Here is a 27,750-nt window from a genome sequence, read left to right as displayed (position 1 = left end):
CGATCAGTTAGTTTCACCAGTGTTTTTGTTACCAGCTGCAAAAAGTTTAGCTGGTTTTAACCACACACACACACACACACACACACACACACACGCTTCTGCAACCACATGCAAGTTTGGTATTGATTAACTACACCAAATAACCACAGAGATGAATAACGTTAATCTTTTAATTACAATACAATATTTGCCAGGGAAACCCTGCATCCATCCACCCACAGACTGTTGCAGACCTATAGCGCCCACCGTAGTGCAGCAGCTAAAACTAGCAGGATAATAAATGTTGTTTGATGGGAAAACTGCTCGGGTCAAAGCACTGAGCATGTTAGGAAAAAAATACTAGGCAGATAGTTTGGGTTCAGTTGATCAGGGCATACCTGTGATAACATATTTATATCATACAAAACAGAATTCTTTTGAAGATGGAGAGTCTAAAAACTCCCAGACAATGCAGCTGTTGTGGTCCCATAACAGGGGGTCTCGTCTTGCTCTTAGTTGGTAAAAGCTGAAACTATCTGTCCTGGGTGGGACTGTGCACAGCTGGTACTGCTTACTCTGATCATAGGCGCAGCCATCAGGTTAGCGGTGTTGCTTGAGTGTTCTTAGAGTGGATGTAAGACGGTGTGATCACCCACACAGTTTACTCCAAACATGACTCGTCTCTGAAGCATGCAACGAACCTTATTTCAGCTCTCGCACATATGAACCCCAATTTTGTGACATTTGCTTTGGTTTAGTCTTCAGAGACCACAAAGAAAATCAAGGTAAACGATAGTGACGAAGTCTAGAACTGGTCACACTTTACTGCTACTCTGAATCAGCTCACAAACACCAAAGCCTCATTTTCAGGTGACCAGTTCAAAGGGCTCCAGTCAGAGTCAGTCCTGTCGCCCTGCATGCACATCAACAGCTGTTCACTGTGTGAGACCTCTGACCAGAATCTGTGTTGGTGAAATATTGCAACAGACAGGAGACAAAGTTTAATCTGAATAATTCCAGATGTTTCTTGGGGAAAACGGTCAGAGTTACAGGAAAGTGCTTCTCAGCAATTATATCCAATTAATTTATTTGAATTCTGCTCCTCTCCTATGGTGACCAGTGTGCAGGAGACAAAGCCATTTCATTTCATACAGTTCAGGACAAAATGCAAACACAAAGCAAAGGCCTTCTTTGCTGCAGGTGCAGATGACACAGGACGAAGCACAGTCTACATAGATTTCTGTACAAATGTCTTCTGATGCATTCAGCTTATCGTCCTGACAGAAATCCAGCTGGTAGCGTTATTGGGGCGATTACGTTTTCTCTCAGACTGACAACATCCAAACTTTAAGAATGACAAAGCAAAATTAAAAATGTTTTCACTGCACTACATTGTTTATTGTGGCTACACACATGGTTACTGTGAGAGTCAACGTCCCGTCTAGATAAGAAGCATTGTAGCTGGGCTTTAACAGCCCAGCTCATCAACAGGAATGGAAGCAAAGATTACTAATGGCTCATAATAACGCCGCCCTAATCACGCTTACCGACCACGTTTCCTTCTTAATTGTTCTTGATGGTTAGAGAGTCTGAAGAGACACGAAGAGGAGAAACTGTCACCATCGATAGCTGAAGGCCATCTCATCAGTCCTGCACTGTGTTGTCAGTAGAACTACTCTGAGCAGCCCTCTGCTGTTTCTTTTTGTAGCTGGGCCAGCGACATACTGGACAGCAGTGTCTGCCCGCTGCCAACCATACCACAATGCACTGCTGGTGGAAGGCGTGGCCACAGGGGAGCCCCATCAGTACCTCCTCGCTCACAAAGGTCTCCAGACAAACCACACATTCTGAACACTGAAGCATGTCACAGGGCCACATTGACCAATCACAGTGTTGATGGTTAGAAACACAGTCAGACACGACGCAGTTATCCTTCACCGCCCTGTCAGCTGACAGCGAGCTTCCATTCCCGGATGATTCAGCAGCACACGCACACTGACGGCCGCCGCTGGCGTCCACGTCGCCGCACGCAGGAAGCTGTGAGTTGAAGTTCACACTACATAGTGATCTCTTGTGGCTGCTGCTACCATGTGGAGGTTCCTTCCTCTCTTCGTCTGAATGTTGACTACGTGTTTCTTCATCCGCCTTTTCACAACAGGCCTCCGACCCGGACTGACCAGCTGCTCTGAGCCTCCAGGTCGGCAGCGTTTTGATGTAATCCATGTTTACTAATGGACGAAGCCACAGATCAGGAAAAGCCAAATGCTCAAATAAGAAGTTAGGATCATCTTCCCACTCTGAGTGGTCAGACGGAAACTGCTGTAGTGATGCAATTGGATGGAGCAGGTAGGAAGTGTACCAGTCCCACAGACTGGCCAGCCACTCCAGGTTTGTACGGCTGTCTTCTTGGCTCCTGGTACCACAGCGCCGTTTCTTCTCAAAGTAGTCGACGAGCAGGCCGTGGGCTAGGTAGGTAGACAGGAAGAGAGCTGGGTGGGATGAGTAGAAGGTCCAGTCAGCTCTCACTAGGCTGGCTAGTGTAGTGGTGTCAGCATAACGCAGCAGCTTCAGACTGTAGCCGTGCAGAAGGTCCAGATAGGGCAGCTGAAGGAGAGCCTGGAGAGAGTGAGCAGGCAGGGATTAGTGACAATTATTAACAGTTTTACTCAGTAAAACAGAACATGCAGTCTGTTGTTACATACTGTCAGAGCAGTTTGGATTCTCTCTGATACGAATGCAGTAAAGTGCGACACACAGCCCTGGTTACTGTGGAGTAACTGCACTGTACTTGATTCACTGCCATGAAGGCTAACGAGGGCAAATGCTCCGTGATGTCCTGGTGGATGTAAAACTGGGCACCGTGCAGGCCTGCAGGCCACATGCAGGCCTTTGGTTGGAACGACAGGTAAAGGTCCGGTTCATCCACCAACATTCTCCAGGAAACGCCCACAGTGGACGGCTGTTTATTGTGATTTTGTGGAAAATTGTAATTTTGTCGCTTTTAATTTGAAAGTCCCTCCTATTTTTTAAATTTATGTAAGTAATATGTGTGCAAATGAATGCAGCTTAACTGCAAATGCACTGGAACAGATGTTTTAGAGATTTAAGTTGGCTAACCATTAAAAGTGAAAACTCACTCACTTTAAGTCGCCCTGAACAGCACATTACATTGTAGTACAATAATCCAAGCATTTATAAATCTATTTATAAGAAGAAAATCAGAAAACTTTATAAACATATTAGTGTTTCCACTAAAATGGAAACACTAATATGTTTATTAGTTAGCATAAAGTAGGAGAGGCCTCCTCCTGCGGACACGAAGCACGCTCCCTGTGCCCGTCCAAATATTCATTTCAATCAGTATTAAAATGGATTTTCAGTATTTTTGTATTAATGACTTTTAATAAATGTTTAATAAATCACAGAAGATTTGCCTTAAATCTAGATGACTGCTAAAAACCACTTTTTTAAAATTATGTAAATAAATCGTTATTGTTTAGCTCTCGTTCAGTCTTTTTTTCTTTACTGCAGCAATTGAAAGTAAAATGCTTAACACAAGAAAAACGTCAGGCGTGAGGACTGAGTGGTGCCGATGATTCCCTACCAGAACTGGCAGCCAGGAAACCAGCAGTATGGAGTTGTAGGTCCCAAGTGTTCGGATCAGAACTACAAATCGTTTCACGGTTGCTCCCTGAAAGCATGTTAACGATTCACATCAGAATTTCAGAACAGCACTACATGACCTGGAAGCTAGAAGACCAAAGACAATGCAACAAAACCCGAACACAGAAGGAAAGAAAGTAACATCAGGTTTGGAGATGTTGCAGTAAGAGCTGAAGAGAGCTGTTCAGTCAGGATATCTTACAGTGACGTACAGGTCTGTAACAGGACTGAAGATGCACCAGACAAGTGGCCAGGGATCGGCCAATCAGCATCACGTATAACCGAGCTGGTCATGGACAACATGCATGCTTACTAACAGCTAAAATACTCCAGGTAAAGACAGGCGCATGGCAGTTTTTCAGGTAATTCCCTGTGCATCTCTGTAGTACTAGAAAACTTTTTATTTGTTTCAATGAGAGAAGAACTGTAACTCAATGCAATGTGGGGAAAACTGTAAAGCTGAATAATTTATTTTATTATGAAAATAACATTGTGGATTGAAGAAAAGTTGATTGTGTATGCTGTCTGAAATCATTTGTAGGAAGAAACTCAGACTTGACAGTAATAACAATAATATTGGCAGGAAGAAGAAAGAAAAGGACAACTGATGCATTTCTGGGAGAAACTTCCTGTTCCTGTGCAGGTCTATGAAGCAGCACAGACAGCATGTGTAGTTAGGCTGAGCTAATGTAACTGTAGCTAGAAGCATCAAAGCTGTCAGATGAATGTAGCGCACGAACAAGTAAACTTCGAGTAGAACATAGTAAATGTAAAGTAAAAACACAAAGTAGAGAGTAGAGGCTTTTTGTCCCCTTTCACCTCTACAACTAAGGAAGACTGAAACAGTGACCTGTGTAATGAAGAGGTCCATCCAGGCCAGCAAGTTGATGAGGACCAAACTGAAGACAAACAGATCGTTGACCTCTGGTTGGACCGAACGCAGGAACGTATCCATGGCAGCGAGGGACAGGAACTCCCCGGTGCTTTGGGGACGAAACACAGACTGCAGTTTAATTTCTTTACATAAAAAACGTGCTTTTAAAAAAATCAGACATCTTCATTAACAGTCATCACCTGTTGCCATAGTGATATATGCCCTCAGGCATCTTAAGGATGTAGGCGGGGCTGCGTGTCACACCAATCTCTGATAGGCTGCTATAGTTACCCCAACGACGCACATCCACAAAGATGAACTCGATCCTGCCGGTGAACTTAACAGACAGCGAGGAGAAGAAGGCCGGCGGCTGGGCCAGGCGGGCAAACAGAAACATTTTCAGTGGATGAGCTGGGTCAGAACGCCACTCCTCCACCAGCTGCTCAGAATGATGCAGGGTTTTGATTCGATGAGCCACATGTGAGGTCATCCAGCGGAAGATCTGCTCAGTTTCAACCCGACTCCCTTTGTACTCTTTAAGCATGACTTTGCCCTTTGATGCTGAAGTCTGGGGAACCGACATGATCAGGGTGGAGCGCTGCCAGCCACGCTTGATGCACGACCTAGCACACAGAAGACATAACCAACAGTGATCCACAGCAGGTCAAATCTACATGCAGTTTCATCTGTCCCACTGGAACCGCTCAGCTTTATGGCCCCATATAAAGCCACTGCTGCTCCACGACATACCAGCGCTGTTATACAGTACGTCGTAGTTGTGCTGCTGTGTGGCAGAGGGTGTGTGTCTGAACATGTAGTGGACTGCATCCAGTCCCTGTAGTCAGAGTGGGTTTGCCAACAGCACATGTCACACATCACAAAGACCGTGACAGCAACATTTCATCTCTGAGTGGTTCGTCTGACAGCAAAGAACTTCAGCTTGTTTTAGTTTAACTGTCCAATCAGACCCTGTCCTTCAAACTAGGAAACATTGATCATGTCCTGGTTTGTGCAAAAAAAAGGATGAAGTGGCTTTGAGAGGTCAATGAAACTAAAACAGCTTTTCAATAAATGCTCCTCGTGACCAAGCTGGTGGCACAGTGAATCTTTGCTGTTGGAGAACATCTCCAACTGAAGGTGAGCAAACACTGCTGATTTCACGCTGTCTGCTGGGAGGAAACCAGTTTCCCAGCATACAATCAGTCCGAATCCATCTGTGCCAATGAGCACAACTACTCTGCGACATGTCCTCCTGCAGTACAGGACTCACGTCAGCCGGTTGTCAACCTGTGAACATCTGATTGTGCTCCACAGCTGCTGAGCACCTGCTGCAGTCAAACCGCCGTCCTGTGGAGGAATTCCTGTTTCAGATGTGTCAGGTTCTGCCTGGACTCTGTTAGTAGTTTATATGAATAATTATATAAATTTGTATTTGTTTAACGTGAATTTTTGTAAACCTGCATCAACAGAGTAACAGTATTTAGTTATTTTAGGTGATCGTCGTATTATCTCAAACAGATCTCAGCCTCCTGGTAGATACACCTGAGGCATCCATTGTTGCCTCGTTCACAACACTTTCAGAAAACCTGACCCAAGCGCTCTGAGGCAACTGTTGTTGTGACGTGGTGAATGGCAAATGGACTGATTCTTATATCGACCTTTTCTGCTCTCCTGGAGGACTCAAAGCGCTCTATACAACACGCCACATTCACCCATTCACACACACTGACACTCCGATGGATGCATCCGAGAGCAACCTGGGGTTAGTTAGTTAGCCCAAGGATACTTGACATGCAGACTGGAGCCAGTAGATGACCTGCTCTACCTCCTGAGCTACAGCCGCCCCACCACGTGGCACTATATGAATAAAAATGAATGAAACTCAACTGACCTCTGACCTTGAGGTTGAGGTCACTGAAATTCAAACTCATCTGTGATTTTCAACACCGTGTGTTATCGCCATATTGTCACTATTGTGGCATGGTAGTTGCTTTGAAGATGGTCACTGGCTGGAAGTCACAGACCTGGTCCTAGACTTGGTCCCCGTCTTCAAAGCAACCACTTCAAAGACTGCAGGATCACTGCACAGGGTCGCGGTGCAGCCTTCCACCATGTTCTTTCCTAGTGTGACTGTCAGATTGTGTAACTGTTGTTCAACTTCCGTAGTGTCTCTTTCTGTGGAGTAACAGCATATCACCTGTAGTCATTGGAGCAGTTGAAGGTTCCAGTTCTGATACCAAACTGGGACACCTTCTGTACCATCTTCCCCCAGTTGGACTGGCTGAGCAGAGCTTCCCGGTCCTGAGCAATGACCTGCCGTCACACACAGGGACATGATACGGTCACATTGGTAGTGCTGGACAATCAGCTTTTAATATGATTTGCAGATTAAACCCACTTTATTACAAAAGGCTTCCATGTTCCAGTGAGACTGTCACTGTGGGCGAACCGACGTCGCTTCTTTTGTCTCTTTGCACCAGCTTTGTTGTGACAGTGCAGCCATTTCCCATGCATTTACTTTGATTTATGCCACAGCTGCCCTAAACTCCCAGTATGGGTAATTACTAAAATAGTTTACACCAGCAAGCACAAGTTCAGTTCTAGAATTACAATATTTTTAATGCTAAAATATTATTATTGTTATTGCTAAAATTTCAAACTTCCTGATTTACAAAAAAAGCAGCAGAAAAATAGTAAAGCACATTATTTTTGATTAACATGCCAACTAATACTTTACTTGAATTTCCTAAAGAACTTAATTTCAGTGCAGGGATGTGAACGTTTACATCCACCATCTCAGAGCAGTGGAGCTGCAGCAGTGGAGCTGCATGCAGCTTTGGATGTACAAACTTTTATTCAGTTTGTTAGCTGACTAACATACACACACTCAGACTGACTGCAAATATATATTTTTGCTTTGAAACAAGTTTTTGCCAGATTTTGAAAACATTTAGTGGCGGGGGCGTGGCAGGGGCGTGGCGGGGCGTGGTCTCTGGCTCCCTGCAGTGGAGGGGTGGTGCAGCGGGCTCGAGGGGCAGCTGCTGCTACTCTGTAATCATATTTTGTATCACCTAATATTTTGATTCATTTCATTTTTCACTCTGATAGACCTACTGAGTAAATATTAAATACATTTCTATTATTTTCAAATTAATACATTTCCTATTTTGAGACAACTGGACAACAGGTGAAGAACTGGAGGACTGCCCACAGAGGCGGAGATCAGAGTTATTGAAATATTTGTTGAGTAATCAAATAATGAAAGAAAATTAGCAGATTAGTCAACTACCAAAACAATCTCCAGCTGCTGCTTGTTTGTGGATCTCTCCTTTCAATCTTGTCTTCAGTAACTCAACCTTATTCTTCATTAGGGTGACCGACTTGTCCACTGAAGAACATTTCTTTGCCTGCAGAAAGTCTTGGGTTGCTTTTGCAGTACACTTTGGGTTATGAAGCTCTGAACGGACACAGTGACTTTTAGCTGTCAAACAGATGTGCTCATATTAGACTAAAGAATAATTATGCTATGCTATGTTGACGTCATGGTCACCTCAGTAACTGCGAGGCTTCCAGGTCCTGTGGCAGCAAAAGAAGATTTCTTTGATGTCACTTGTGAGTAACTATAACTACACCCAACTACACCCTGAGCCTTTCCATAGCTGGATCAATATTAGAACAGGTCACCCAGATCAGACTACTTGGTGTCACCATAAATCACCACCTCTCATGGTCTCAGCATAAAGACTGTTGTTAAGAACATGGGGCAGGGCGCCGCTGATCTTTCTACATCACTTCTTCTGTCATGAAGGATGTTATTAACGCACTAGTGTTATTGTTCAATCATCTGGTCAGCAGCGTGTGAGACAGACCTCAACAGACTTCGGTTAGTCCAGAATAAGGCGACCGCATTAGTGTTAAGATGTTCATACTATACCAGCATCGATCAAATGCAGAATAAACCTTCCAGTACAAGCTAAATTACACCATGGCTTACTTGGACTTCCAGATAAGATACACAATTATGCTACACGACTGCAGTGCAGTAACTCCTCGAGCCAAAGGTCAGTTTTGAAAAACTCTGTTATATTCGGAGCATCTTTAAAGTGGAATAAACAGCCTCACACAATGAGAGCACTGGCTGCTACTGCTAGTTTAAAAACATAAAAGCCTATTCACAGTTTTTAATTATTGTAAACATTGTAAGAGGCCAATGTTGTGCCTCAGTGTTATTGATGTTTACATGCTTACAACCTCACTGTGGATGTAAGAGCTAAATTATGAGGAGATTTTTGCATCTACTTTATTGTGTAATGTTTCATTAGCTTATACTTGATGGCTCGGGCCCCTGGAAGACTAGCAAGCACTACCGTGGAAGCTAATGGGGTTCCTTATATATAAATAGATAAGCCCTTTCTCATAGGCAGCAGCAGTTAATTCTTTACTAATGCATTTCCTCCTTTGCTTTACATTAATACCCCTGAAAGCTCCAGACCGACAAACTACCCATATGTTTGCTTTAATAGAGGTGGTCACACTTTCTAAAGATTAATTCATCAAACGCATTTGAGTAGCAACACCTGGCTGCTGCTGCTGCTGCTGCTGCCTGTAAGTTTCTTTTTTTGGACACTTAATCATTCACCACTGACAGGTTTAACAGAGAATGTGCTTTTACCTGAACTAACCAGATCCCATCTTTAGTGTCCTCTACTAATTCATAGAAGTGCACCTCTCCACTGAAGTGTGTGGTGCTGGAGCCGTCGGCCTCTGTCTGCTCCTTCTGCTTCTTTATGGCCGAGTACAGCTCCCCCTGTGTCAGCTCTCCTGTGACAGAGCAAAGTGCAGCAGCTTTTAAAGAGCACTGATACTTGACATCCATGCAGCAGTGGTCTACGTACAGGCAAAGACTACATACACACACTGCGCAAAGTTCTTGAACCACCTCATGTTTGTTTTTGTGTCACATCCAAGGCCGGGACAGTTAAAGTGGTCTTGAGTACAAACATTTTTCACTCTTCAGTCCAGTTTTTGTACGGAACCATTTTCAAAGGAAGTTGCTTTTTTTCTCCTTCTTTGATAAGCCACATAACGCTGACCTACGAATCAAGCAAACAGAAATAAGGGACCTAAATCAAAGGATGAACCGGTGTTGTGCCAGTCATATGACGAAATGAACAGTATCTATAAATTTCTCCCTCTCATACTATTTAAAAAAATAAAAAAACAAACCCTAATTCTTCATCCTGCGTCTTTATTCTTCGAGCGTGGTCAGAAGAGGAGCTTGTCCTGTGCAGTATCTTTGCTGTTCCTAGGACTGTGCTCTTGATCTCTCATGTCATTCCTGGGATCTGCTGGAGCCACCTGCCCAGGTATGGAGAACTCCGCCCGAGTGCTCCGATGACCACGGAGGTCACTGTCGCCTTCAGCTTCCACGTCTTTCTTGTATTGACGCCAGAGGCTTCAAACAGTTATATTGTTCCAGCAGGGCATCTTGAGGCGCCTTTTGTTGTGATTTGGCGCTATATAAATAAAATTGAAATTGCATCTGACAGCCGGCAGGTGTTGATTGGTTGGATCTTGTTCTTCCCGTTCAGCCGACTCCTCAGGACTCGTCTCTGCAGGTGTTTGGTGGTTGCAGCTTTCCTAACAGCCTCTTCATGGTTCCCATCTGACTGTGGGACTCCAAGTATTACAGCTACATTCTCTGCCTGCAATGTGCAATCCCCTCAGTTCTGATCACCTTCCCCCTTTGTGTTACATCCTCCTACACGTCTCCAGTCCAAATGACAGGCCAGTGTTATTGCTGTTATTGATCTTAGTGGATCAGTGAGCTGATCTCTCATTCACTCCTAGCATGCAGCTCGATGTCATCCATGTACAGGAGGTGGCAACGTGTGCCGTTCACTTGAGGCTGGTCTATAGTGCTGTTTGCCACATCCCACTGATGTCCTGATGATGCCACTTCGTCAGCCATTGATATTAAGTGCAGGATTTACAAAGGAGATGACCTCCACTGCTGTTCTGCATTACTGGCTACAGAAACCAACTACAGAACAGAGCAACTGTTATCCACCTCCTGTGCATGGATGACATCGAGCTGCATGCTAGGAGTGAATGAGAGATCAGCTCACTGATCCACTAAGATCAATAACAGCAATAACATTGGCCTGTCATTCGGACTCCTATTGATCGTGTACATTTTTAAGCATTCCACTGCTGCGGTCTAAGCATTGTTATGTGTTGCATCCTTGTCCCATGTGCCCTTCCAGTCTCAGTGGAGCTGTCCTCATATTGTTCCCCTAACACTGAGCAGAAAAGCTGGTTTATTCTCCTGGACTCTATATCTCTGGTATACTGGACTCTTCAGGAGGTTAGCAGTTTCCAAAGCCTCAGACATGGGCACACTTTTCTTCATCACACTTTTCTCCAGTTCCGATAGTTGGCTACCTGACACCCTGGCTTCCCCTTGTCATAGACAAGGTACAACACAAACGCTATCTCCAGCTGCAATACAAGTGACTCGTTCCAGATGTTGGAACGCTGAGCTACTGTTGTGAAGAGTGCAGTCCAAGGAACAGCAAAGACACACACACTGGAAGCCACCGACGCAGTGTAAGTGGCTGACAAAGAAATCCTACCGATGACTGATTGAATTTTATAAAGCTGGAAAATCAAAATCTACCCAAGGGACTGTATCAGCAGTGTTCAAACTAAGACCTGAAGAATGAAGGATTCAGTTGAAACCAGGTAGCAAAACAAAAATTACAGCCACAACTTCCAGAAAAAGTGTTTAGGATGCAAAGAAAACTCCACAAATGACTTCAGCTGGCAAACAGGCAGGACTCGAAGAAAAAACGTCATTTGGGTCGTTTCTGTTATTATGATTTTAAAAGAGCAAACACATCAAATTGTTAGCAAATGTCAGGAACCACCGATCCAGTCCACACCGGCAAAGAAATTCAACTACAGCTACAGACATGGAGTCATCACACCAACTGAGATCAATCAATTAGAAGACAATCCTGCCCCCAAACTCATATTAGCTGCTTCAGTCCCCATTGATGGCCTATCAGAACCTGTTCCAATACCAAGATGTCCAAGAAACATCTACAACAGGTCAGATCAATGCGCTCTCACAGGACACTCACAACCTTATTGGTGGAAAACATAAGAACAGATTTGGTTACAGAAACATTTCAAAACGAATTAATTTCTCATTATTACACATAATTCATGATCATCTACGGTTTGATTCTTCGCACGTGTGGATGAGTTACGACGGACAATAGCACCTTTACAAATATATTTACTTAGAAAACAGGTGACATGTTCGATACTTGTTCTCACACACACGCACACACACACACGCACACACACACACGCACACACACACACACACACACTCTGTGAGGTGTTTCAGTGGCATCGCTGGCATTCATCTCCTCCTGCGGGCAGCTTGTTATCCCAGCAGGGTATCTGATGGCTGATAGGGAACATGTACTGATGAGCTGAATCTTATGCCTTTCAGCACCTGTCCCATCTACTTGACGTATTTGACTATGGTTGACCTTTGTGCATCTTCTTCATGGTTCTCATTGGCCCATGGGATACTCAGGCCCTGGTAGCGGTCCTCTATGCTATTCTGCCTTGGTGCAACTCCATCTCTTTAGTCTGGATCACTTTCCCTCTCTTTGCAAACAGTTGGCCACACTTATCCAGTTTGAATGGCATCCCAGTATCCTGGCTGTAGATCCTGGTGAGGCTGACCGGTGAGTCGATATCTCGCTCCTGGCATACACATTGATGCCATCCATGTAGTGGAGGTGGCTGATGGTCACTCAGCAGCTGAATCTGTGTCTGTGTCCACCCTGAGCTGACTGAATGGTTGAGGCTTATGCAGAACAGGAGTGGGGACAATGCATCACACTGGTATATTTCACAGCTGATGGTAATGTGTGGGGTTGTCTTGGAGTTGGCCTTCAGTGTTGTCTTCCAATCCCCCTGACTTCCTCATCAATGTTTTTAGCACATAATTACCCTTGTTTAATGCCAGGCTCTGGAGTATCCATGTGTGGGGCATTAGATTCGTGTAGTCATCCAGACAGTGCTCAGGCTGGTTGACCCTGTCTTAAGAGCCCCTGTTTATCAACCCTGAGCTGATGCTTTGGCCTGCGGTGCCATTTACAACGTCTTTCAGAGCCGTTTTAATGTATTGACTCGTCTGCCTACCCAGCTTGGTTATTACAATGCCTGAGAAAAGCTTCCATGTTGTGGAGAAGCAATCGTTTGATGGTGCCGTACCCTTGTGAGGACCCTTCATGGCGAGCCCTGCCCTCTCTATCAGAACCGTTCGCTTCTTTGCAGTTTCAAAGTCCTGAACTTGAGAAACACACACACACACATAGAAAATAACAGCAGCTCATGAACCCACTAATGATGAAGGCTGTGTGATGCCTCTGGCTTTACCTGATTTCTCTACCAGCTCGCTCACATCCTTCTTCTCGACCAGCCCGGAGTATCCCAGCCCTCGACACTCCAGGATGGTCTTTAACTTCTTGTAACTGAGAGTAACCGGATCCACGAGCTGCGTAGCGAACATACCAGTCTCATACCAAACTACTGCCTCAAAAATCCTCGCCAACGTAAACAACACTATGAAATATAAGAGCAAGAAGAACAGTTTCAACCACATCTTACGGCTGAGCGAAAGCGCCAAGAGAAGGTCTGCGAGAGGCTGCGATCAGCAGACAGGCTTACACACACATCTGCAGCAGCCACGGGCACACAAACGTCTCTAATTACAGCTGGGAAGACCCCCTCACTTGTTCCTCCAACTGTTTACCGTGCTAACGGTGACAGCTCAGCACTTAGCTTAGCATCGCAGGTAGGCCTCTGCTGTAACAAAACTAAGCGTCTTTAGCTCTTCGTCGCCACTGCAGCAGCTTCCGCTGACAGTCAGCCGCGTATGAGCCTGGATGCTAACACCGTGCTTCACATTCTCTGGGTTACAAATCGCCAGTAATGACGAGTGTGACCGTTATTGTTTCTGTCTCCGATCAGCTGTGTGCACGGAGAAGATGGCGTCATATCCTGTTCCACTTGACGCTTGTAATACCCCCCTTCTCCACACACACACACACACAGAGTAATGAAACTGTCAAAGTGTAAATAGACAAAAGTTAAATCAAATATCTTAACTAGGGAAATGCTGCGTGAACGCTGTAAGGCTGCAGCTGTCTGCTGAAAATAGCTGAAGAAGCTGAAGTCAGCATTTGAAAAGTAGCTAAACTTGTAATCGTTTCGCTCAAGCACAACAACTTAGCACAAATGTAACAACTTGGCAGAAATGGTTCAACACAGCAGAAGTATTGTAATTCAGCAGAAATGTTAATAATTAGCACAAACATAGCAACTTGGAAGAAGTGGTGTAACAGTGTAACTTACAGTTTTTCTCAAATGTTAAAACACAAAAGCCAATCCTGTAACCCAAATGACCAGTAGTCTAAACACATTTACTAAATGTAGCCACCATATTCCAGTACCATAAACACATGTCACATGAAGACACAATTCACAAAACACAACCCTCTGTACTCATAAATCTAAACACATTTTTCCTTGCTAAAACACATGTTGCAAAACAACTCTGCTCATATCCTCAAATGAAAGCCCATGTGATGCAAAATGCTTGCCACAGTCACCAATCTTTGAACACAGGGAACACACCTGGCGTCAGTCACTACACACAATGACTCAAAATTGAAGACACTTGTTGCTAATGCTGTACCCACATGTAAAAGCAAGTTCAGAGTGCACAGTATGCTGAAGGTTCCAAACAAACACCATGGATGAAGGCAGAGTCAGGGGAAGAGGAATTTGATGCAGAGGAGGGAGAAGAGCTGGCCCTGGAAGAAGAGGAGCAGGCCAATGAGGAAGAGGAGTTCAAATGAGAGGAGGAAGAGGAGCGACCAACGAGGAAGAGGAGGAGGCCAACATGGGAGAGGAGAAGGTCCAGGAGGGAGAGCAAGACAACCTCGCACCATCATTACGGACGAGATGCGAGCAACAGCTCAGCGACATGATGCCGCACAGTGATTGTGGTGTGTGTGTGGTGTGAATAACGTAAATAAAAAAACTTCACACCCTGTTCATGTTTTCAAGATTACTGTTGTGTGCAATAGATTCTGTTTTTGCATTGAGTTGTGTTACAGTAGTGTACGTACATGCAGGATTTTCTATAGATTTATACTACTCATATGAAACTCACAAATCTAAATGCCTAATCCTCTGCAGAGATCTACGACGATCCGTTACTGTATAGTTTCTAAAATATGCATTGGCAGTTATGGAACAAAGAACCTTCTCACAAATTGAGCATTGTGTTTTCAATTGTTTTGCTGTGGTGTGTAATGCTGTGTATAGTGTTTACAGTTTTGACAGCTTCGAGCTGCTCTCTTGGTGTGGGAGTTTGAGTTTTGCAGTGGGAAGGTGTGGTTGTGTTTATGTAGCTTTAGAGAAGGGTGTTGTGTTTGGACATTGGGGGACCTGGTGGTAACGTTTGTGACATGTGTTTTAGCATTTGAGAAAAACTGTAATAGTTTTAGGAATTGTGCTGTAAGAATCACAGTTAGGGTTTAAGCATTCAGAAAAAACTGTAATATTCACTCAGATGTGTTCTAGTTCTAATTTTTCTTTTACCAGTAGACAGTTTTTCTTATGTACGTTTTCAAGCTGTTCAGCTGGTTTCAAAGTTCTTCTGTGTGAATTTCAGTTCTGTGCTTTGGCTGTCAGGTGAATGTTTCGCTGTATTTCAGCCCATTTACAGTTGTTGCCCGTTGCTTGAACACTATAAAGCCATGCTTAGACTAAAGTAACACAACTTGAAGCTTTTGTTACCATACCTCAAACACATGTACTCATACCTTAAACAAAAGCGCTGCTTTGCACCCTAGTTGCAATTATGCAACACACATGGTCCTGCATACTACACTCTATTTCATACATAAGACACTTTGTTCACAAAATGAAATTTCAGGGTGCCATTTGGAAAACACATGTATCCAAAATACAAAACACATCGGGTAATTGCAACCACTCAATACACACCTGAAGGCACTTACCTGCAAAACTGAACACCAATTAGCCAACTACAAAAAGCCCTCAGTTTAGCCAATTCAAGAACTTTGCAAGCATGGATGGAGGGAGAGCAAGAGGAGGAGGAGGAGGTCGTCGTCGTCGACGACGAAGAAGAGGAGGCCATGCACGGACCCATATTTCTGATGATATAAGAGCAACTTTGGTGGACCATGTCATCAACCACGGCCTGACTATGAGGGAAGCTGGGCAGAGAGTCCACCCACATCCGAGCTGCTTCACAGTGGCATCTGCAATAAGAACATTCAGACTAGAAAGCAGGTCTGTCTTCACCTCTCTGCCTTCTACTCTACTCAGATGGTTTTCATAGCACTGTTCTACAGTATATCACATCACCATATCAAGTGTGCAGGGTACTGCAGGGTGCTAATGCTCCTTTTGCAGCCAAAGTGGTAGTTTCTGTGAAACATAGCATGATTACTTATATTGAAGTACAGTGTTGTACAGTGGATGATACACTATATACAGTAAAGTAAGCAAAGCGATGACAGCATGTGGTTGTATTTCTCTAGAATGACTCGAAGACCTTCTGGGGCAGGACGCCAACGCCTGTTCACACAACAGCAGGAACTCGCCGTTGTGGACCTAGTGAGGGCAGACAATGCCATCCGTCTCCACCAGCTACGAAAGCAAATACTTGCAGACAGGCGAGTGTTCAACAACATAAACCATGTGAGCATCACCACCATCAGATGCATCTTGGGAAAACTCAGCATCACCATGAAGCAGCTCTACAGAGTCCCATTTGAGAGAACCAGTGACGGGGTCAAAGGACTCCGAACTGAATATGTACGGGTACGTGTAACTGTCCTTTACATGACAATACAGTATTGTCCATGTAAAGGTCCATACAATAGCCAACATATACTCACATTTCTAGATGCTCTCCATGATATAGTTGTACAGAACAGAGCAGATCAGCCCAGGTTTGTGGTGATATGGGATCATGTCAGTTTCCATCGGCTGCTCTGGTCCAGGCCTGGTTCTCCAACCACAGCCAATTTGAAGTGGTATACTTGCCCCCTTACTCACCATTTTTTAAACCCTATAGAGGATTTTTTTCGGCTTGGAGATGGCGAGTATATGACCGCCAACCACATGCCCGCATGCCTCTTCTGCAGGCAATGGAACAGGCCTGCGGCGACAGTCAGGTGACAGCAATCCATGGATGGTTTCGACATGCAAGAGGATATTTTCCCCGGTGCCCAGCGGGAGAAGACACTGCTTGCGATGTCGATGAGGTCCTGTGGCCAGACCCCAACAGACGGCGGGATCCATGAGCCCACGTATGCACAATTGTCATGTTTTGTGTGTACAGTATAGTGTTTTTTCTATTACTGTATTATGTTTTTTTTTGCTTGATCTGAATTCATGGTGCTGCGGTGGACAATACTGAGGTCTATTTGCTTTCTTGGTTGTTTGTGTCTCCTGAAAATATGCCTTCAGAATAACCAATGACAATCAAAGACTGCAGTGTTTTATATGAAGTAGACTAGTGTGTCCCCTGATCTGATCTGCATGTGATGCAAGTATGTGTCATTTTGTCAACAGAGTTACATTTGACAGAGGAATGTTAGGTTTTGACAGCAGAGTTTCAGTTTGGCACAGATGTGAATGGTATATTTTGTTGTGTCATGTTTACTTGTGTTTAGAGTTTTGGCACAATGAGCGACGTTTTGCAAAACGTGTTCAAGCAACGGGCAAAAACTGTAACATGTTTTTCACCAAAGATTTCAGCAATTATAAAAATTCAACTCAGACTATTCAGCTATTAGCATTCACACTGCATTTTCTACAGGAAGTACATTTTATATACCAGTTTCAGTTCAAAGTGCATTAAAAATAATACCATCAATATGTTACTGCACTACACTTACTGGACCTGTGGAAGTATTTTGAGAACCATAAGAGATTCTTACAAATGTTTGAAAGAAAAAAATCTTTAACATAGCTGGAGACTCGTGTAGAAATATGAATGAGTTTATAAAGTTTCTGTCATGGTGTGCTGTGACAGGCAGGTAGCAGGACCCAAACACAGGACTCTTACGTGGAATGAAACTTGAATCGGCAGCTTTTATTGCTGGAAACTCAGGTGGACTCAAGAAACTAAAAACTAAGAAACAAGAACTAGGAAAACAAATCAGGAACTATGAACAAGAATCAAGTAAAGAACACGGAGGAGAAAAAACACCCAGCCCACTGAAAACTAAAGAAACCCCCAAAAACATGAACAACAATCATCAAGGAACATATTTACATATTTAGAGTTACTGCAACACCAACACTGGGTCACAGCTTCAGTGTCAGTCGGTGACTTTTGGTCTGCAACAGCAGCAGAACAGACTTCTCCGTCTTTTGAAGAAGCCCTTTTTCTTCTTCTTGATCTGACGGTCTTTGACTTCATGCTGGCTTCAGGTTCAGGAGAAGGTTCCTCAAAGGGAACATCAGGAACCGGCCCAATTTCCGAACAGGATCCTTTGATCTTATGATCTTCACCTTCAACACAGGATTTGGACTCGGCATAGGGTTCCTCACAGGGAACGTCGGGCTCTGGCACACTTTCTGACAGAGCTCCTTCGATCGTAAGGTCTCGAGTACTCAGACTGGATGCCCTTTCAGAAAGAAGTTCCTCAATGTGAACGTCGGGCTCTGGAACACTCTCTGACAGAGCTCCTTCGATCGTAAGGTCTCGAGTACTCAGACTGGATGCCCTTTCAGAAAGAAGTTCCTCACAGGGAGCGTCGGGCTCTGGCACACTTTCTGACAGAGCTCCTTCGGCTGGTGGAACATTTGCCATTGAAAGGCCGTCAGAGGAGCGCTCTCCATTTGTGCTCTTCACATCAGGACTTGAAGGGGGCTCAAAGATTTCACATATCCGGATCCTTGCTACATCAGCAATGGTCTTCAGCAACACGGGTGCAAAGTTTGCAACTTTGATAGACAGAATTTCTTCAGGAAATTTCTGCCTGATCTCCGTCAGGATGCTGTCGACCATATCGTCTCGGATAGAGCGGGTGAAGACGGCCTGTGTTTCCATCGCCGTGAGACTCCTGGAGACACGATCTAAAGTGGCCTTGGTGACACTCGTGGAGAGGATACTTAGACTCTGGGAGGCCATGTTTAGGAGGGGACGAGGAGGAAGCTCCCAGAAGCCCTGGAGAACGCGGGGAACTACCTCGACCACTACCTCCTGCGCGGTGAGCAGTTTGCTGTTATGCTGTTCCTGCTGCTTCTTTTTCAGGATTTCAACGTAACCCTTCACCACGCGGAGGAGTTTAGGTGCTCTGTAGAAAAACATGATAAGAGTTATCTGTTAAACATATTCAAAGCATCACTTAAATATTGAAACACTGTAGCTGGACTGTTTAACCCTGTAACCGCCTTTGTATCATACATGAGTTTCTGAGACCTCGATCTCATCAACATGATCAATACTTGCTATAATTTCTAAATGTTGTGGACAAAACTCTTTTTTTAGTCTAAAATTAACATTGTCGTTAACAAAAAGTTGCCAAAAACACCCAGTGTATCAAATGTGATACAAAAAAATAGATACACAATAAAAGTAAATCATACACAACATGACATAGCAAAGAACTCATGTGTGGCTTTTGTTTAAAGGGTTAATAAACATCTCAGTTCCAAAGAATCTGAATTTTCTGGCTGTTTGATGGGTTGGGTCTTACAGGGTTAATAACTGTATACATGTGACTCACTGAAATTTAGGAGGTACGGCCTCTGGGAACTGAAGAAGCAACCTGGCTTCAAATTCAACGTCCCTCATTTTATTGCTGACGTTCACCGCCCACACCTGAAACAGAAAACACATTTACAGTGCGCTTATGTTTAAAGGTTATGTGCACATAACGAAAAAGTCTTGTGGGTTTTCTCGTCTTACCAGCCTTAGAAGAGGTTTGGCTTCCTCTTCGTCAAAATCCTCTAACTCAAACTCCCACAGCCTTCAAAAGAAAGCAAAGCAGAGGTTTTACACGTCATCACAAACAGACTTTCAGGTGTGACAGTAACTCACTGCTCTCTGAGTGTCTCCCTGCTCTTCTCCACCAAAAGATCTCTCAGATCTTCAGCAGTGAGGTTCGGTGGTGTTACACCCCGGCCTAGGCAACCGGCGTGCAACACAGAAAAAATAAAAATAAGGGAAAGGGAAAAAAAAAAAAAAAAAAAAAAAAAAAAAACTACTACGGGTCTCCACAAAAAAAAAATCCCAAAACAAAAGGATCGACAACTATTTACATCAAAGCAAAATAAGACATTTATTTGCATCAAAACACCAAACTATTTACAACCAGGGGGGAAGATCACGACCCTGACAAACTGAAACACAGGGCTTAAATACATAGAGGGAGCAATCAGGGAATGGACAACAGGAGGGAAACACAGCTGGGGCAAATCAGAACTGACGAGACAAGGAAGCGTAAACTGAACACACTGAGATAAGACAGACTTTCAAAGTAAAGCAGGAAACATAACCGTCACGCCTAAAACAAAACACTGACAACACCGAATCGTAACAGTTCCCCCCACCCAAAAATCAAACATTTAAAACATGTAACCCCAAAGAAATGTTTGATTCATGCCCAGCGCATATGGCACCGGCTGCTGTTCTGCAGGCGACGCTGATGGCTGGACGGGCCCCTTGGATACTCCAGTGGAGGATCTTTTACCTGATAAAAAAGGTAAAAGAAAGAAAGACCTCCAAGTAAATAATTTGCCCACTCCAGCTCCTAGACCAAATACAAACAGTGGGGAAGAGGGTTAGCTCCACCCACCACAGCTCCCAAGCTAGCAAGGAGTATATAGGGCTTTGGAGCGTGATGTCACGGGGGGTGGGCGTGGAAAGGATTTTGGCCCGATCCACCATTTTGGGGGTCTAGCGCAAGTGAAAAGGGAGCGAAGTCACACACAACAGCCACGGTTCGTATTTGCTGTGTGGTCGGCTGCAATGTTCGATCACACGACCGGCAAGAGAATAAGCTTGAAAATGGTTTATCTTTTCATTCTTTCCCAACCTGGAAGCAACACGAGGCAGCTCGTGTATCGATGTTACCAAACGAAGGCGTCCAGCCTGGAGAGCAGCTGTGAGGCGAGCTCCAGTTCTCTTCCATCTCCAAATATCTGTTGGTGCTCCAGACATTTTCATTCCGGTAAGTTCTAAATATGTTCATATCTTTATAGCCTATTAGTTTCATTTTCGATGCGCTCTGAGCTCATAGAAAATTAGAACAAACATCCTACTGAGTGATTTTGCAGAACTACCTTCTATTTATAGAGTTGCTAATTATTTGGCATTATTGCAGCAAACCAGCCGATGAAATGGATGAAACATCGTGACTGGTTTCCAGCGCTACACAAGGGACCTGCTGCAAACATACCACCATGCCAATCAGATTACTTCTTCCATGTGAGGGTGAAGAGGTGACCCTCCTGGATAAGATGGTGAAGGTTTGCTGCGTTTGGTGAACAGTGTGATAATAAAACCAGGGAAGAATGAAACCTGCTCCTGTTAAATATTCTTAAGTCTTGTGCTGTTAAAATTGCTGTATTTTTTTTCAAAAGATACAGTAAATAATGTTAGTAGTGGGTGATGTCATGTAAACACTCATGATTTTGTGTAAACATTTTGTCATTTGTAAACTATAAATGACATCATCATTGTAACAGATGTGATGTTCTATAAGGTGGTTTTAATAAAAAAAAAAAAGAGGCAAAAATTAGTTTGTTTCTTTATTCAACTTTTGAACAGTGGGACTCAGTCAGTACATATTCAGTAAATGCAAATTATTTACACGGCAGTGCACTACAGGCATAAATCTAGACCCCTAGATAAAACATTATGGGTCATGCCCACAACCCACAGCTTTACTGTGTTCCAGCAAAGTATCCAATAGCAGTGACAACTCCTCCACAGTAGCAGGTGGGATTTTTCTGTTTTGAGGACGGCTCCTTTTACCTGTCACTACAGATGGTCTGTTTAGGTTTTGATCAAGAGCCTTTTTTTGGGCAGCTGAAGAGGAGAAGTCCATCTTATGGCCAACCTCTGGCTGTATCTTGGTCACATTACCCAGCAAAACCCAGTATGCAGGTTCATCTGTAACAGTCCTTGTGCCACGGATCAACACTGTTGCTTCTACATTAAACAGAAGAGCAGCGACATGGCTGCAGGTCTCGGTGACTCCGGCCTTACAGGTGCAGCGGGCGGCTTCAACCTTCCCTGTGATGCTCACAGTGACCCATGGCTGCAATGCTGGTTCATTCAGTCTTAGAGTGCAGCACCTGAAACACACACAGACAAAGTTCATTTAAAGACAAGAACTATGAGCCAAGGCCGACGTAAATGTTCAAATTCAAATTTTATTTGTCACGTACACAGTCATACACAGTACGATATGTAGTGAAATGCTTGGTGAAATGTGTTTAATCTACTTTATCATAAATGTAACAAAGTGTTTAGAAAGTTAGCACATACATGTAATTTTTCATTTCTTTATGTGTCCATCTATAGAACGCTGCATGTTATAGTGTAAATCTGCCTGCAGAAAATGAACCTAAAGGATGTAATGCAAGGATGTCATCACTTTAGAGATGGAGAAAGCATAAAGTCACAATTATGAATCCCTTAATATGATAAGGAGATTCTGCAGGTCATTGATCAATGTATAAAACTAAAATAAAATGTATTTTTAGTGACACAAGATACAAACATGGAAGCAAGATGTTTAATTAGGATTATTTATAATAAATATGAATAAATCATTGCAATTTCTTTAACCATAAAGAATAACAATCCTTCAGGACAATGTCACATCAATGCACTGAACTCGCTATGTTATCCACCTAACAGCCTCCACATGTTCTCACTGTAATTTCCCCTCATGAATGAATTTATGCTGCACTAATCTGAATGTTTGCAAGGAAATCAAACGCATTTCACTCGCTGTACTCGAGCTGACTTACCTTTGTTTGAATGACGACTTGTACGCGCTGATTCCACAGACAAGGTATGAAATATGTCAGGCTACGTCAGTAGCGGTTGGTCTTCAGGGTTTCTACTCCACGGCCGTATTTCATACAGGTCCACATTTCCAATGCAGGCTATTTTCTGCAAGTACCGCTGCTTCGCCTCTGAATGAAATCGGTCTCTATACAGTACATTCTCTTTTGAGCTGCTTTTAAGCATCTTTCTTGTAGTCGTCGTTCCAACACAGTGTGTTTGGTTTGATTCGTAGACCCCGAAAATGGCGCTGCGCTCCCATAATGCATTGCGGCGTGACGTCAACTCCAAAGCCCTTATATATTCATGCTAGCATTTATGGCGCCTAAAACACATTTATGATACACACATACGACACACTTATAACATCTTACAAAAACAGGCTTAATAATGACAATAACTGAACTAAAATCGCAATCAGAAACATCAGGGTGGCTAAATATGAATTATGTGTGTTTTAAGGTGTTGGAAAGAAATGACACCCACCTCTCCCACAGGGGAATTGTAGAAAAGGGGAGAGGCAAAAGGGGTACACTGTATTTATAGGATTGCACCAAAGAAGAAGAAGAAAAGAATGAGGAGGGGCTCTAACTGATAATGAACATGACTACAGGCTTGGAGGTCCTAAAAGTCAGGTATAAAAGGAGCAGTTTGGGGGTTTAGAACACATTTTGTGTAATTATAACAATGTGATTTATGACCCTGTTACATGAGCTCTTTTGACAGTCTGATGTTTATTTATGAATGCAGAATTTCTTGAGCAGTCACCATGGAAACTTGATGCAGCTTCATGTTGTTAAATTAATAGTAAACACTGTGTATTTTGCACTCCACTCCACTAAACTTATCATATAAGTAAATAAAGTGTGGGTTAGGTCCCTCCTGTGGAACGAGCCACACAAACCGATGGATCAGAAAAGACAAAGTCAGCTACAGCATGCCTTTTCATATTATGTGCCTGCTTATCTCCATTTCTTTACAGTAGATGGGAACTTTTGCAGTAAAGCAATGGCTTACAAACAGTGGACTGTGGACTAATGCAGACATCTGAAGCCTGACAGCAGCTGGTATATACACAGCTTTGGATAAACTGGCCCTTTAAACAGCCCAGAGGAAGAAGAGACCTCTGCGTTATCAGTGCAGCCTAAAGCACAATAATAATAATACTATTAATATTATTTTTATAGCAATAATGCCCCAAATAATGAAGTCATTAATTACACATTGGTCATGCTTCACAGCAGGTCAGGAGTGACCGATGAACGTGATGCTACATTACAGTCTGTCCTATGAGTTCAGCAGGAGGAGGTGAACCCACAGCTGGGACCAGTTCTCTAGTGGGTTCAGTATCACACTTGTGTTCATCCTGGTCTGAACCTGGTCAGAAGAACTGACTTCACTTTTGAAAATTCAGTACTTATAAAAGGCAACCCCAGACAGTCTACAACGGCTGTTTTCTGTCCACCAAAGCAAATTTGATTGACGAGGTTTTTGTACCTTCACTTCTCCAAAAAGCAAATAAAGAGATTAAACAAAGATTTACTGACGACCGTCAGAATTGCCCGAGCTAACGTAGATCGCTTTATGCTCTTGAGTCAGGAGGGATAAGAGAAGTGACTGCACTGACTGCAATCTGCCGTCTACTGACATCTAATGGAGAGATTTATACACGTGAGAACTTTAATGGTACTTGAAAATAGGCCAGGATCTGCACTGCTTCAGCCTGAGCCTGTTCAGTCAGCACCGCCTGTGTAATATGAGAATAATAATAAACATGACTTTTCCTTCCTCTTCCATAAAAAAGGATGCTGCTCCATACTTACCTTTTTAGAGACTTTGATGTTGTTTGGCAGGATAATGGCATCGCACTGAAGTTTAGGTGTTCAAAATACACAATGACTGATTTTCATGTCAACAACTAAGTAAATATTCTGATGAAGAGCCACTAAAGGAAGTTTTTGGAGTAACTCTCAGCAGCAATGTGGACGTGAAATAGTTGGTAGACGTGTCATTAACCCTACGAGAAAAATCTTTAGTTCTATTCAGGTACAGAGACGTATTTAGGCTACAGGAAACAGTTTGATTCAAATACAATTTATTGTCAAAATGTTATAGTGCTGATCCGTGACTGCCTTTGTACAACTTTTACAAAGTGACTGCGAACATTGTGGAAGGATTCATAGCGTTTGATTGCTTGTGTGAATGTATTAAACAGGAAACCAGGAGCTGCAGAAACCCAGTAATGCTGAAGACGCATGCGTGTGCGTTTATTATTATGGCTCCAGGTTACATTTCAGATCTTCTCAGCCCGCACCGCCCCACTCGAACTCTGCGCTCCTCCAGTCAGATGCTGTCATTACTTCCACGCTCCCAGTTCAAATCTAGAGATGACAGCTTTCTCCATTGCTGCCCCGAAACAGTCGTCCCCCTTTCATAAAATCCTCTCCATCCTTGGAAGTCTTCAAATCCAATCTGAAGCCCCTCCTATTTTCCAAGGATCTCTCTGACACCTCTGTTATTGTGTTTCAGCTATTCTGCTCTTTTATCTCATTGGATGATGTTTGCATGTGTAGACACGTGTACGTGTAGTTTAAGTTCACATATGTGTGCTTGTGTGTGAATGTGTACATTTTTGTATATGTGCATATTTGCATGTACACATATTTTTTTACAAACATATACGGATGTCTCACTGTTTCTATGATGTTTTCATCTTATCTATTTTAATTCTTTTCACCATATCATCCCTCTGTTCAGCACTTTGGCCGACACTTTTAAATGTGCTATATAAATAAAGATGACTTATATTTGCATCCGTGTGTCAGAGTGTGTGTTCTTACCTTTAATTTAGGACACGCACACACAGAGCATAGAGTGAACAGGGACTATTAAGCGTGTGGCCTGTGTGTATCTATGCCAGTGAAACTGGATCTGCTCATTTTGAATATTGAAAAATATTGTGACTTAAGAGAAACATAATAACTAAAACAGAGCAGAAACACGACAATTCAGCAGAAAAGTAACAACTTAAGCAGAAATATTGGAAAATGAGCAGCTGAAAAAAGCTGAATAAGGTGACGTTCACTCAAAACTACTTGTTGTTCAACTGTGAAAAACTGGCAGAAATGTTAAAAACGCACGAAAGAACAGCCAGCAGATACACACAATTAGAAATATGAGCACATATGGAAACACAAATGCACAGAGACACACAGGATGTCAGTCAACCACTCTGAATATTCAATTTGAATCTTCCTGGTTTTATGGATTCCCCTCGAACCAATGGCCATAATTTCCTAACCGTAGGGGCTGGAGCGGTCATTCTTAGACCGTTCTGTTCAGAGGAGATGGGGGCATCTTCAAGTGTTGATAGTTCATAATTAAAATATGAATTATTAAAGATATATGGCTTATAATGCACCATAACTGAGTAGAGGTGAACTGCCTTGACTTGCCCTCAAACAACGGTTTGTAAGTCTAAATCTATTTGGAGCATCGATATCATTCTTTCACTGTCAGATACAGCAGGCTTTGGTGAACAGTTAAGGCAATATTATCAGGTCTCAGGCACATTTCATACACTGTGCTCTGCAGACAGGCACACGGACCTTTCAGGTCTACAAAAAGTTTAAAATGAAAAGCTCACAGGTGTGTTTATTAACTCAGTGTTGCAGAATCACAGTGATTCATTAAAAACGTCTGCAGAAGTTGCAAACTTATGATTCATGTCATAAGTTATGATACACTGCTCTCCCCTACATAAGCTGCTTTTATAGATTAAAAGTATCAGCAATACTGGCCATACATTTACTTGGTATCACATCTATACCACAATCTGCAGTACTGCACACACTAAGATCACAGTGGACAGGTTCTGTCTCTCAGCTATGCTGGGAACGTCTGTGTTTCCCGGGATCAGCTGTTGCAGATTGTTGGTGCATGGAGGGCTGGGGCCTCTTCTGCCCCCCCTAACGGAGACCACGTAGGTAGTCGGAGGCTGTAAGACAGCGGCTCTCTGGAGAAATCTGATATCTCAGGAGGATGACAGGATTCAACCAGAGAAGCTGCTTCATTATAAAGTCTGTGGTTTATAACTGAAATCTATGATACACATAAACACCCGTCCACGCACTTAAGTAGTGAGTGAGTATTCACTCCAGTGATGACCTGTGAGAAAGAAACTGCACACACAGCGAGCGGGCGACCATAAGATTATTATTGCCAAGCAAGGACCTGCAGCTCGAGCAGGCTGAAGAAATCCTTTAATGCTGATGCAGGCTTCACAGTGTAGAAACGAGAACTCTAAGAAACAAAAGAGCAGAAGTCATGTATGAAACACAACACAGTTAACATGTGAAGCACTTAAAAGAAAACACAAATAAAACACTTCCAGTGAGGCGTGGCGATTTAAACATTGCCTGTACTGCTCAGCAGTTGTAATGGCATCAAGAATATCTGCACATAGTTCATAATTACAATTAGAATGAACATTTCTTTCACTAAACTCAAAGTCACTCATTATAGAGCGACATCACTATTTTAACGCAGATGCTCTGATGTAGTAGGTCCAAATGCAGGATGGTGGGTCACCCACCCTCCTGCTCCAACATGGTAGGAAAATTATACGGTAGAAAATGTTTATATTCATAACAATGTGAAATTTCTGCTTTAAATACTTTTATATATGTTTTTAAAATGGTCCCTCCACCCACTTTTAGTCCTTTTTCAGACATTGAAATCGGAGGAAATGTTCCAAAAATGTGCTGATTTGAAAGTGAATGATGCCGATCTTTGTTGCCATAGCACAGATTTGTCTGAGACATCATCGAGTGTCAGCCTGTGCCTCTAAGGAGCGTCCAGCGTCCTGTTCATTGTCCATTTCTATCATAATGCACGCACTGGGGTTAAATATTGAATAACAATGTTCTTCCCACAGAGTTCAGACGCAATACTGTTAATAACAGACAATCATAGGGTCCTGCTGTCCACACTGTTATAGTTCTTACAGAAATACAGGCTGAAACATACAGACAGGAGCAGCTAAGAGAAGAAGAAATGTGCTGAAACTGTCAGA

General features: G+C 43.2%; 2 protein-coding genes across 2 annotated transcripts; both read right to left on the bottom strand.

Annotated features, from left to right (window-relative positions):
• Positions 1–194: 194 nt before the first annotated feature.
• Positions 195–13,591, bottom strand: rnf103 (ring finger protein 103). The gene is made up of 7 exons (XM_085359617.1): positions 12,980–13,591; positions 9,189–9,337; positions 6,714–6,829; positions 4,717–5,139; positions 4,493–4,625; positions 3,584–3,670; positions 195–2,595 (listed from the first exon to the last, which is right to left on the bottom strand). Exons 1-7 carry the CDS (start codon positions 13,203–13,205, stop codon positions 1,624–1,626), a joined length of 2,106 nt encoding a protein of 701 aa, XP_085215743.1. The 5' UTR covers positions 13,206–13,591; the 3' UTR covers positions 195–1,623.
• A 3,949-nt stretch (positions 13,592–17,540) lies between these two features.
• Positions 17,541–27,286, bottom strand: LOC146637999 (uncharacterized). Its single transcript, XM_085374297.1, has 6 exons — positions 27,271–27,286; positions 19,698–19,782; positions 19,566–19,626; positions 19,384–19,478; positions 18,012–18,951; positions 17,541–17,549 (listed from the first exon to the last, which is right to left on the bottom strand). Exons 1-6 carry the CDS (start codon positions 27,284–27,286, stop codon positions 17,541–17,543), a joined length of 1,206 nt encoding a protein of 401 aa, XP_085230423.1.
• Between the last annotated feature and the right edge of the window lie 464 nt (positions 27,287–27,750).

The sequence above is a fragment of the Diplotaxodon limnothrissa genome, linkage group LG2, assembly GCF_057381915.1.
Source record: "Diplotaxodon limnothrissa isolate DT_005_m linkage group LG2, D_limnothrissa_male_GT1.1, whole genome shotgun sequence".
NCBI lineage: Eukaryota > Metazoa > Chordata > Actinopteri > Cichliformes > Cichlidae > Diplotaxodon > Diplotaxodon limnothrissa.
This window is presented reverse-complemented; position numbering and strand designations above follow the sequence as displayed.